The 12,813-nt window shown below is 53.0% G+C and overlaps 1 protein-coding gene across 1 annotated transcript in view; it reads left to right on the top strand.

Moving 5' to 3' along the window:
• The window catches only part of LOC140398878 (neural cell adhesion molecule L1-like), a 199,023-nt gene that overhangs the window by 125,204 nt on the left and 61,006 nt on the right, over window positions 1-12,813 (top strand). The window contains exon 10 of the mRNA XM_072487822.1: window positions 1,825-1,986. Within this exon, the coding sequence (XP_072343923.1) occupies window positions 1,825-1,986 (162 nt within the window). The remainder of the gene's footprint in view (window positions 1-1,824; window positions 1,987-12,813) is intronic.

Raw genomic sequence — 12,813 nt, 5'->3', positions numbered from 1 at the left:
GCACTGTCAGAGGGTCAGTACTGAGGGAGTGTTGCACTGTCAGAGGGTCAGTGCTGAGGGAGTGCTGCACTGTCAGAGGGTCAGTACTGAGGGAGTGCCGCACTGTCAGAGGGTCAGTACTGAGGGAGTGCCGCACTGTCAGAGGGTCAGTACTGAGGGAGTGTTGCACTGTCAGAGGGTCAGTGCTGAGGGAGTGCCGCACTGTCAGAGGGTCAGTACTGAGGGAGTGCCGCACTGTCAGAGGGTCAGTACTGAGGGAGTGCCGCACTGTCAGAGGGTCAGTACTGAGGGAGCGCCGCACTGTCAGAGGGTCAGTACTGAGGGAGTGCCGCACTGTCAGAGGGTCAGTACTGAGGGAGTGCCGCACTGTCAGAGGGTCAGTACTGAGGGAGTGCCGCACTGTCAGAGGGTCAGTACTGAGGGAGTGCCGCACTGTCAGAGGGTCAGTACTGAGGGAGCGCCGCACTGTCAGAGGGTCAGTACTGAGGGAGTGCCGCACTGTCAGAGGGTCAGTACTGAGGGAGTGCCGCACTGTCAGAGGGGCAGTACTGAGGGAGTGCCGCACTGTCAGAGGGTCAGTACTGAGGGAGCGCCGCACTGTCAGAGGGTCAGTGCTGAGTGAGTGCTGCACTGTCAGAGGGTCAGTACTGAGGGAGTGCCGCACTGTCAGAGGGTCAGTACTGAGGGAGTGCCGCACTGTCAGAGGGTCAGTACTGAGGGCGCGCCGCATTGTCAGAGAGTCAGTACTGAGGGAGTGCCACACTGTCAGAGGGTCAGTACTGAGGGAGTGCTGCACTGTCAGAGGGTCAGTACTGAGGGCGCGCCGCATTGTCAGAGGGTCAGTACTGAGGGAGTGCTGCACTGTCAGGGGGTCAGCACTGAGGGAGTGCTGCACTGTCAGAGGGTCAGTACTGAGGGAGCGCCGCATTGTCAGAGGGTCAGTACTGAGGGAGTGCTGCACTGTCAGATGGTCAGTACTGAGGGAGTGCCGCACTGTCAGAGGGTCAGTACTGAGGGAGCGCCGCATTGTCAGAAGGTCAGTACTGAGGGAGTGCTGCACTGTCAGAGGGTCAGTACTGAGGGAGTGCCGCACTGTCAGAGGGTCAGTACTGAGGGAGTGCCGCACTGTCAGAGGGTCAGTACTGGGGGAGTGCCGCACTGTCAGAGGGTCAGTACTGAGGGAGTGCCGCACTGTCAGAGGGTCAGTACTGAGGGAGTGCTGCACTGTCAGAGGGTCAGTACTGAGGGAGCGCCGCACTGTCGGAGGGTCAGTACTGAGGGAGTGCTGCACTGTCAGAGGGTCAGTACTGAGGGAGTGCCGCACTGTCAGAGGGTCAGTACTGAGGGAGTGCCGCACTGTCAGAGGGTCAGTACTGAGGGAGTGCCGCACTGTCAGAGGGTCAGTACTGAGGGAGTGCTGCACTGTCAGAGAGTCAGTACTGAGGGAGTGCCGCACTGTCAGAGGGTCAGTACTGAGGGAGTGCTGCACTGTCAGAGGGTCAGTACTGAGGGAGTGCTGCACTGTCAGAGAGTCAGTACTGAGGGAGTGCTGCACTGTCAGAGGGTCAGTACTGAGGGAGTGCCGCACTGTCAGATGGTCAGTACTGAGGGAGTGCCGCACTGTCAGAGGGTCAGTACTGAGGGAGTGCCGCACTGTCAGAGGGTCAGTACTGAGGGAGTGCTGCACTGTCAGAGGGTCAGTACTGAGGGAGCGCCGCACTGTCAGAGGGTCAGTACTGAGGGAGTGCCGCACTGTCAGAGGGTCAGTACTGAGGGAGTGCCGCACTGTCAGAGATGTGTTCACAAGGACTATATTGTTTCCAGGTGCTGGTGATTGGAAAGATTCGAAGCCGGTGAACTCCAGCCAGAACTTCTTCATGCTGGACGGGCTGCAGCCCGGAACCCCGTACCGGATCATACTGTGGCAGCTCGGACGATTCAAAAACATCACCGTTTGGGAGAAGGAAGTGGAGACAATCGGACCAGGTCAGTCTTAGCTGCTGGTCTTTGTACTAATCAAACACTCCCAGGACAGGTACAGCACGGGGTTAGATACAGAGTAAAGCTCCCTCTACACTGTCCCCATCAAACACTCCCAGGACAGGTACAGCACGGGGTTAGATACAGAGTAAAGCTCCCTCTACACTGTCCCCATCAAACACTCCCAGGACAGGTACAGCACGGGGTTAGATACAGAGTAAAGCTCCCTCTACACTGTCCCCATCAAACACTCCCAGGACAGGTAGAGCACGGGGTTAGATACAGAGTAAAGCTCCCTCTACACTGTCCCCATCAAACACTCCCAGGACAGGTACAGCACAGGGTTAGATACAGAGTAAAGCTCCCTCTACACTGTCCCCATCAAACACTCCCAGGACAGGGACAGCACGGGGTTAGATACAGAGTAAAGCTCCCTCTACACTGTCCTCACCAAACACTCCCAGGACAGGTACAGCACGGGGTTAGATACAGAGTAAAGCTCCCTCTACACTGTCCCCATCAAACACTCCCAGGACAGCTACAGCACGGGGTTAGATACAGAGTAAAGCTCCCTCTACACTGTCCTCATCAAACACTCCCAGGACAGGTACAGCACGGAGTTAGATACAGAGTAAAGATCCCTCTACACTGTCCCCATCAAACATTCCCAGGACAGGCACAGCACGGGGTTAGATACAGAGTAAAGCTCCCTCTACACTGTCCGCATCAAACACTCCCAGGACAGGTACAGCACGTGGTTAGATACAGAGTAAAGCTCCCTCTACACTCTCCCCATCAACCATTGCCAGGACAGGTACAGCACGGGGTTAGATACAGAGTAAAGCTCCCTCTACACTGTCCCCATCAAACACTCCCAGGACAGGTACAGCACAGGGTTAGATACAGAGTAAAGCTCCCTCTACACTGTCCCCATCAAACACTCCCAGGACAGGTACAGCACGGAGTTAGATACAGAGTAAAGCTCCCTCTACACTGTCCCCATCAAACACTCCCAGGACAGGTACAGCACGGGGTTAGATACAGAGTAAAGCTCCCTCTACACTGTCCTCATCAAACACTCCCAGGACAGGTACAGCACGGAGTTAGATACAGAGTAAAGATCCCTCTACACTGTCCCCATCAAACATTCCCAGGACAGGCACAGCTCGGGGTTAGATACAGAGTAAAGCTCCCTCTACACTGTCCGCATCAAACACTCCCAGGACAGGTACAGCACGAGGTTAGATACAGAGAAAAGCTCCCTCTACACTGTCCCCATCAAACACTCCCAGGACAGGCACAGCACGGGGTTAGATACAGAGTAAAGCTCCCTCTACACTCTCCCCATCAACCATTGCCAGGACAGGTACAGCACGGGGTTAGATACAGAGTAAAGCTCCCTCTACACTGTCCCCAACAAACACTCCCAGGACACGTACAGCACGGGGTTAGATACAGAGTAAAGCTCCCTCTACACTGTCCCCTTCAAACACTCCCAGGACAGGTACAGCACGGGGTTAGATACAGAGTAAAGCTCCCTCTACATTGTCCCCATCAAACACTCCCAGGACAGGTACAGCACGGGGTTAGATACAGAGTAAAGCTCCCTCTACACTGTCCCCATCAAACACTCCCAGGACAGGTACAGCATGGGGTTAGATACAGAGTAAAGCTCCCACTACACTGTCCTCACCAAACACTCCCAGGACAGGTACAGCACGGGGTTAGATACAGAGTAAAGCTCCCTCTACACTGTCCTCACCAAACACTCCCAGGACAGGTACAGCACGGGGTTAGATACAGAGTAAAGCTCCCTCTACACTGTCCCCATCAAACACTCCCGGGACAGGTACAGCACGGGGTTAGATACAGAGTGAAGCTCCCTCTACACTGTCCCCATCAAACACTCCCAGGACAAGTACAGCGCGGGGTTAGTTACAGAGTAAAGCTCCCTCTACACTGTCCTCATCAGCTCTCCCAGGAGAGGTACAGCACGTGGTTAGATACAGAGTAAAGCTCCCTCTACACTCTCCCCATCAACCATTGCCAGGACAGGTACAGCACGGGGTTAGATACAGAGTAAAGCTCCCTCTACACTGTCCCCATCAAACACTCCCAGGACAGGTACAGCACGGGGTTAGATACAGAGTAAAGCTCCCTCTACACTGTCCCCATCAAACACTCCCAGGACAGGTACAGCACGGAGTTAGATACAGAGTAAAGCTCCCTCTACACTGTCCCCATCAAACACTCCCAGGACAGGTACAGCACGGGGTTAGATACAGAGTAAAGCTCCCTCTACACTGTCCTCATCAAACACTCCCAGGACAGGTACAGCACGGAGTTAGATACAGAGTAAAGATCCCTCTACACTGGCCCCATCAAACATTCCCAGGACAGGCACAGCACGGGGTTAGATACAGAGTAAAGCTCCCTCTACACTGTCCGCATCAAACACTCCCAGGACAGGTACAGCACGAGGTTAGATACAGAGTAAAGCTCCCTCTACACTGTCCCCATCAAACACTCCCAGGACAGGCACAGCACGGGGTTAGATACAGAGTAAAGCTCCCTCTACACTGACCTCATCAAACACTCCCAGGACAGGTACAGCACGGGGTTAGATACAGAGTAAAGCTCCCTCTACACTCTCCCCATCAACCATTGCCAGGACAGGTACAGCACGGGGTTAGATACAGAGTAAAGCTCCCTCTACACTGTCCCCAACAAACACTCCCAGGACACGTACAGCACGGGGCTAGATACAGAGTAAAGCTCCCTCTACACTGTCCCCTTCAAACACTCCCAGGACAGGTACAGCACGGGGTTAGATACAGAGTAAAGCTCCCTCTACATTGTCCCCATCAAACACTCCCAGGACAGGTACAGCACGGGGTTAGATACAGAGTAAAGCTCCCTCTACACTGTCCCCATCAAACACTCCCAGGACAGGTACAGCACGGGGTTAGATACAGAGTAAAGCTCCCTCTACACTGTCCCCATCAAACACTCCCAGGACACGTACAGCACGGGGTTAGATACAGAGTAAAGCTCCCTCTACACTGTCCCCTTCAAACACTCCCAGGACAGGTACAGCACGGGGTTAGATACAGAGTAAAGCTCCCTCTACATTGTCCCCATCAAACACTCCCAGGACAGGTACAGCACGGGGTTAGATACAGAGTAAAGCTCCCTCTACACTGTCCCCATCAAACACTCCCAGGACAGGTACAGCACGGGGTTAGATACAGAGTAAAGCTCCCTCTACACTGTCCCCATCAAACACTCCCAGGACAGGTACAGCACGGGGTTAGATACAGAGTAAAGCTCCCTCTACACACTCCCCACCAAACACTCCCAGGACAGGTACAGCACGGGGTTAGATACAGAGTAAAGCTCCCTCTACACTGTCCCCATCCAACACTCCCAGGACAGGTACAGCACGGGGTTAGATACAGAGTAAAGCTCCCTCTACACTGTCCCCATCAAACACTCCCAGGACAGGTACAGCACGGGGTTAGATACAGAGAAAAGCTCCCTCTGGACTGTCCCCATCAAACACTCCCAGGACAGGGACAGCACGGGGTTAGATACAGAGTAAAGCTCCCTCTACACTGTCCCCATCAAACACTCCCAGGACAGGTACAGCACGGGGTTAGATACAGAGTAAAGCTCCCTCTACACTGTCCCCATCAAACACTCCCAGGACAGGTACAGCACGGGGTTAGGTACAGAGTAAAGCTCCCTCCACACTGTCCCCATCAAACACTCCCAGGACAGGTACAGCACGGGGTTAGATACAGAGTAAAGCTTCCTCTACACTGTCCCCATCAAACACTCCCAGGACAGGCACAGCACGGGGTTAGATACAGAGTAAAGCTCCCTCTACACTGTCCCCATCAAACACTCCCAGGACAGGGACAGCACGGGGTTAGATACAGAGTAAAGCTCCCTCTACACTGTCCCCATTAAACACTCCCAGGACAGGTACAGCACGGGGTTAGATACAGAGTAAAGCTTCCTCTACACTGTCCCCATCAAACACTCCCAGGACAGGGACAGCTCGGGGTTAGATACAGAGTAAAGCTCCCTCTACACTGTCCCCATCAAACACTCCCAGGACAGGTACAGCACAGGGTTAGATACAGAGTAAAGCTCCCTCTACACTGTCCCCATCAAACACTCCCAGGACAGGGACAGCACGGGGTTAGATACAGAGTAAAGCTCCCTCTACACTGTCCTCACCAAACACTCCCAGGACAGGTACAGCACGGGGTTAGATACAGAGTAAAGCTCCCTCTACACTGTCCCCATCAAACACTCCCAGGGCAGGCACAGCACGGGGTTAGATACAGAGTAAAGCTACCTCTACACTGTCCCCATCAAACACTCCCAGGGCAGGCACAGCACGGGGTTAGATACAGAGTAAAGCTCCCTCTACACTGTCCCCATCAAACACTCCCAGGACAGGTACAGCACGGGGTTAGATACAGAGTAAAGCTCCCTCTACACTGTCCTCATCAAACACTCCCAGGACAGGTACAGCACGGAGTTAGATACAGAGTAAAGATCCCTCTACACTGTCCCCATCAAACATTCCCAGGACAGGCACAGCACGGGGTTAGATACAGAGTAAAGCTCCCTCTACACTGTCCGCATCAAACACTCCCAGGACAGGTACAGCACGTGGTTAGATACAGAGTAAAGCTCCCTCTACACTCTCCCCATCAACCATTGCCAGGACAGGTACAGCACGGGGTTAGATACAGAGTAAAGCTCCCTCTACACTGTCCCCATCAAACACTCCCAGGACAGGTACAGCACGGGGTTAGACACAGAGTAAAGCTCCCTCTACACTGTCCCCATCAAACACTCCCAGGACAGGTACAGCACGGGGTTAGATACAGAGTAAAGCTCCCTCTACACTGTCCTCATCAAACACTCCCAGGACAGGTACAGCAAGGAGTTAGATACAGAGTAAAGATCCCTCGACACTGTCCCCATCAAACATTCCCAGGACAGGCACAGCACGGGGTTAGATACAGAGTAAAGCTCCCTCTACACTGTCCGCATCAAACACTCCCAGGACAGGTACAGCACGAGGTTAGATACAGAGTAAAGCTCCCTCTACACTGTCCTCACCAAACACTCCCAGGACAGGTACAGCACGGGGTTAGATACAGAGTAAAGCTCCCTCTACACTGTCCCCATCAAACACTCCCAGGACAGCTACAGCACGGGGTTAGATACAGAGTAAAGCTCCCTCTACACTGTCCTCATCAAACACTCCCAGGACAGGTACAGCACGGAGTTAGATACAGAGTAAAGATCCCTCTACACTGTCCCCATCAAACATTCCCAGGACAGGCACAGCACGGGGTTAGATACAGAGTAAAGCTCCCTCTACACTGTCCGCATCAAACACTCCCAGGACAGGTACAGCACGTGGTTAGATACAGAGTAAAGCTCCCTCTACACTCTCCCCATCAACCATTGCCAGGACAGGTACAGCACGGGGTTAGATACAGAGTAAAGCTCCCTCTACACTGTCCCCATCAAACACTCCCAGGACAGGTACAGCACAGGGTTAGATACAGAGTAAAGCTCCCTCTACACTGTCCCCATCAAACACTCCCAGGACAGGTACAGCACGGAGTTAGATACAGAGTAAAGCTCCCTCTACACTGTCCCCATCAAACACTCCCAGGACAGGTACAGCACGGGGTTAGATACAGAGTAAAGCTCCCTCTACACTGTCCTCATCAAACACTCCCAGGACAGGTACAGCACGGAGTTAGATACAGAGTAAAGATCCCTCTACACTGTCCCCATCAAACATTCCCAGGACAGGCACAGCTCGGGGTTAGATACAGAGTAAAGCTCCCTCTACACTGTCCGCATCAAACACTCCCAGGACAGGTACAGCACGAGGTTAGATACAGAGAAAAGCTCCCTCTACACTGTCCCCATCAAACACTCCCAGGACAGGCACAGCACGGGGTTAGATACAGAGTAAAGCTCCCTCTACACTCTCCCCATCAACCATTGCCAGGACAGGTACAGCACGGGGTTAGATACAGAGTAAAGCTCCCTCTACACTGTCCCCAACAAACACTCCCAGGACACGTACAGCACGGGGTTAGATACAGAGTAAAGCTCCCTCTACACTGTCCCCTTCAAACACTCCCAGGACAGGTACAGCACGGGGTTAGATACAGAGTAAAGCTCCCTCTACATTGTCCCCATCAAACACTCCCAGGACAGGTACAGCACGGGGTTAGATACAGAGTAAAGCTCCCTCTACACTGTCCCCATCAAACACTCCCAGGACAGGTACAGCATGGGGTTAGATACAGAGTAAAGCTCCCACTACACTGTCCTCACCAAACACTCCCAGGACAGGTACAGCACGGGGTTAGATACAGAGTAAAGCTCCCTCTACACTGTCCTCACCAAACACTCCCAGGACAGGTACAGCACGGGGTTAGATACAGAGTAAAGCTCCCTCTACACTGTCCCCATCAAACACTCCCGGGACAGGTACAGCACGGGGTTAGATACAGAGTGAAGCTCCCTCTACACTGTCCCCATCAAACACTCCCAGGACAAGTACAGCGCGGGGTTAGTTACAGAGTAAAGCTCCCTCTACACTGTCCTCATCAGCTCTCCCAGGAGAGGTACAGCACGTGGTTAGATACAGAGTAAAGCTCCCTCTACACTCTCCCCATCAACCATTGCCAGGACAGGTACAGCACGGGGTTAGATACAGAGTAAAGCTCCCTCTACACTGTCCCCATCAAACACTCCCAGGACAGGTACAGCACGGGGTTAGATACAGAGTAAAGCTCCCTCTACACTGTCCCCATCAAACACTCCCAGGACAGGTACAGCACGGAGTTAGATACAGAGTAAAGCTCCCTCTACACTGTCCCCATCAAACACTCCCAGGACAGGTACAGCACGGGGTTAGATACAGAGTAAAGCTCCCTCTACACTGTCCTCATCAAACACTCCCAGGACAGGTACAGCACGGAGTTAGATACAGAGTAAAGATCCCTCTACACTGGCCCCATCAAACATTCCCAGGACAGGCACAGCACGGGGTTAGATACAGAGTAAAGCTCCCTCTACACTGTCCGCATCAAACACTCCCAGGACAGGTACAGCACGAGGTTAGATACAGAGTAAAGCTCCCTCTACACTGTCCCCATCAAACACTCCCAGGACAGGCACAGCACGGGGTTAGATACAGAGTAAAGCTCCCTCTACACTGACCTCATCAAACACTCCCAGGACAGGTACAGCACGGGGTTAGATACAGAGTAAAGCTCCCTCTACACTCTCCCCATCAACCATTGCCAGGACAGGTACAGCACGGGGTTAGATACAGAGTAAAGCTCCCTCTACACTGTCCCCAACAAACACTCCCAGGACACGTACAGCACGGGGCTAGATACAGAGTAAAGCTCCCTCTACACTGTCCCCTTCAAACACTCCCAGGACAGGTACAGCACGGGGTTAGATACAGAGTAAAGCTCCCTCTACATTGTCCCCATCAAACACTCCCAGGACAGGTACAGCACGGGGTTAGATACAGAGTAAAGCTCCCTCTACACTGTCCCCATCAAACACTCCCAGGACAGGTACAGCACGGGGTTAGATACAGAGTAAAGCTCCCTCTACACTGTCCCCATCAAACACTCCCAGGACACGTACAGCACGGGGTTAGATACAGAGTAAAGCTCCCTCTACACTGTCCCCTTCAAACACTCCCAGGACAGGTACAGCACGGGGTTAGATACAGAGTAAAGCTCCCTCTACATTGTCCCCATCAAACACTCCCAGGACAGGTACAGCACGGGGTTAGATACAGAGTAAAGCTCCCTCTACACTGTCCCCATCAAACACTCCCAGGACAGGTACAGCACGGGGTTAGATACAGAGTAAAGCTCCCTCTACACTGTCCCCATCAAACACTCCCAGGACAGGTACAGCACGGGGTTAGATACAGAGTAAAGCTCCCTCTACACACTCCCCACCAAACACTCCCAGGACAGGTACAGCACGGGGTTAGATACAGAGTAAAGCTCCCTCTACACTGTCCCCATCCAACACTCCCAGGACAGGTACAGCACGGGGTTAGATACAGAGTAAAGCTCCCTCTACACTGTCCCCATCAAACACTCCCAGGACAGGTACAGCACGGGGTTAGATACAGAGAAAAGCTCCCTCTGGACTGTCCCCATCAAACACTCCCAGGACAGGGACAGCACGGGGTTAGATACAGAGTAAAGCTCCCTCTACACTGTCCCCATCAAACACTCCCAGGACAGGTACAGCACGGGGTTAGATACAGAGTAAAGCTCCCTCTACACTGTCCCCATCAAACACTCCCAGGACAGGTACAGCACGGGGTTAGGTACAGAGTAAAGCTCCCTCCACACTGTCCCCATCAAACACTCCCAGGACAGGTACAGCACGGGGTTAGATACAGAGTAAAGCTTCCTCTACACTGTCCCCATCAAACACTCCCAGGACAGGCACAGCACGGGGTTAGATACAGAGTAAAGCTCCCTCTACACTGTCCCCATCAAACACTCCCAGGACAGGGACAGCACGGGGTTAGATACAGAGTAAAGCTCCCTCTACACTGTCCCCATTAAACACTCCCAGGACAGGTACAGCACGGGGTTAGATACAGAGTAAAGCTTCCTCTACACTGTCCCCATCAAACACTCCCAGGACAGGGACAGCTCGGGGTTAGATACAGAGTAAAGCTCCCTCTACACTGTCCCCATCAAACACTCCCAGGACAGGTACAGCACAGGGTTAGATACAGAGTAAAGCTCCCTCTACACTGTCCCCATCAAACACTCCCAGGACAGGGACAGCACGGGGTTAGATACAGAGTAAAGCTCCCTCTACACTGTCCTCACCAAACACTCCCAGGACAGGTACAGCACGGGGTTAGATACAGAGTAAAGCTCCCTCTACACTGTCCCCATCAAACACTCCCAGGGCAGGCACAGCACGGGGTTAGATACAGAGTAAAGCTACCTCTACACTGTCCCCATCAAACACTCCCAGGGCAGGCACAGCACGGGGTTAGATACAGAGTAAAGCTCCCTCTACACTGTCCCCATCAAACACTCCCAGGACAGGTACAGCACGGGGTTAGATACAGAGTAAAGCTCCCTCTACACTGTCCTCATCAAACACTCCCAGGACAGGTACAGCACGGAGTTAGATACAGAGTAAAGATCCCTCTACACTGTCCCCATCAAACATTCCCAGGACAGGCACAGCACGGGGTTAGATACAGAGTAAAGCTCCCTCTACACTGTCCGCATCAAACACTCCCAGGACAGGTACAGCACGTGGTTAGATACAGAGTAAAGCTCCCTCTACACTCTCCCCATCAACCATTGCCAGGACAGGTACAGCACGGGGTTAGATACAGAGTAAAGCTCCCTCTACACTGTCCCCATCAAACACTCCCAGGACAGGTACAGCACGGGGTTAGACACAGAGTAAAGCTCCCTCTACACTGTCCCCATCAAACACTCCCAGGACAGGTACAGCACGGGGTTAGATACAGAGTAAAGCTCCCTCTACACTGTCCTCATCAAACACTCCCAGGACAGGTACAGCAAGGAGTTAGATACAGAGTAAAGATCCCTCGACACTGTCCCCATCAAACATTCCCAGGACAGGCACAGCACGGGGTTAGATACAGAGTAAAGCTCCCTCTACACTGTCCGCATCAAACACTCCCAGGACAGGTACAGCACGAGGTTAGATACAGAGTAAAGCTCCCTCTACACTGTCCCCATCAAACACTCCCAGGACAGGCACAGCACGGGGTTAGATACAGAGTAAAGCTCCCTCTACACTGTCCCCAACAAACACTCCCAGGACACGTACAGCACGGGGTTAGATACAGAGTAAAGCTCCCTCTACACTGTCCTCACCAAACACTCCCAGGACAGGTACAGCACGGGGTTAGATACAGAGTAAAGCTCCCTCTACACTGTCCCCATCAAACACTCCCAGGACAGGCACAGCACGGGGTTAGATACAGAGTAAAGCTCCCTCTACACTGTCCTCATCAGCTCTCCCAGGAGAGGTACAGCACGTGGTTAGATACAGAGTAAAGCTCCCTCTACACTCTCCCCATCAACCATTGCCAGGACAGGTACAGCACGGGGTTAGATACAGAGTAAAGCTCCCTCTACACTGTCCCCATCAAACACTCCCAGGACAGGTACAGCACGGGGTTAGATACAGAGTAAAGCTCCCTCTACACTGTCCCCATCAAACACTCCCAGGACAGGTACAGCACGGAGTTAGATACAGAGTAAAGCTCCCTCTACACTGTCCCCATCAAACACTCCCAGGACAGGTACAGCACGGGGTTAGATACAGAGTAAAGCTCCCTCTACACTGTCCTCATCAAACACTCCCAGGACAGGTACAGCACAGAGTTAGATACAGAGTAAAGATCCCTCTACACTGTCCCCATCAAACATTCCCAGGACAGGCACAGCACGGGGTTAGATACAGAGTAAAGCTCCCTCTACACTGTCCGCATCAAACACTCCCAGGACAGGTACAGCACGGGGTTAGATACAGAGTAAAGCTCCCTCTACACTGTCCCCATCAAACACTCCCAGGACAGGTACAGCACGGGGTTAGATACAGAGTAAAGCTCCCTCTACACTGTCCCCATCAAACACTCCCAGGACACGTACAGCACGGGGTTAGATACAGAGTAAAGCTCCCTCTACACTGTCCCCTTCAAACACTCCCAGGACAGGTACAGCACGGGGTTAG

This window comes from Scyliorhinus torazame, chromosome 22 (assembly GCF_047496885.1).
Source record: "Scyliorhinus torazame isolate Kashiwa2021f chromosome 22, sScyTor2.1, whole genome shotgun sequence".
In the NCBI taxonomy this organism is placed as follows: domain Eukaryota; kingdom Metazoa; phylum Chordata; class Chondrichthyes; order Carcharhiniformes; family Scyliorhinidae; genus Scyliorhinus; species Scyliorhinus torazame.
Note: the sequence above shows the minus strand (reverse complement) of the source record. Positions and strands in the feature narration are given on the sequence as shown.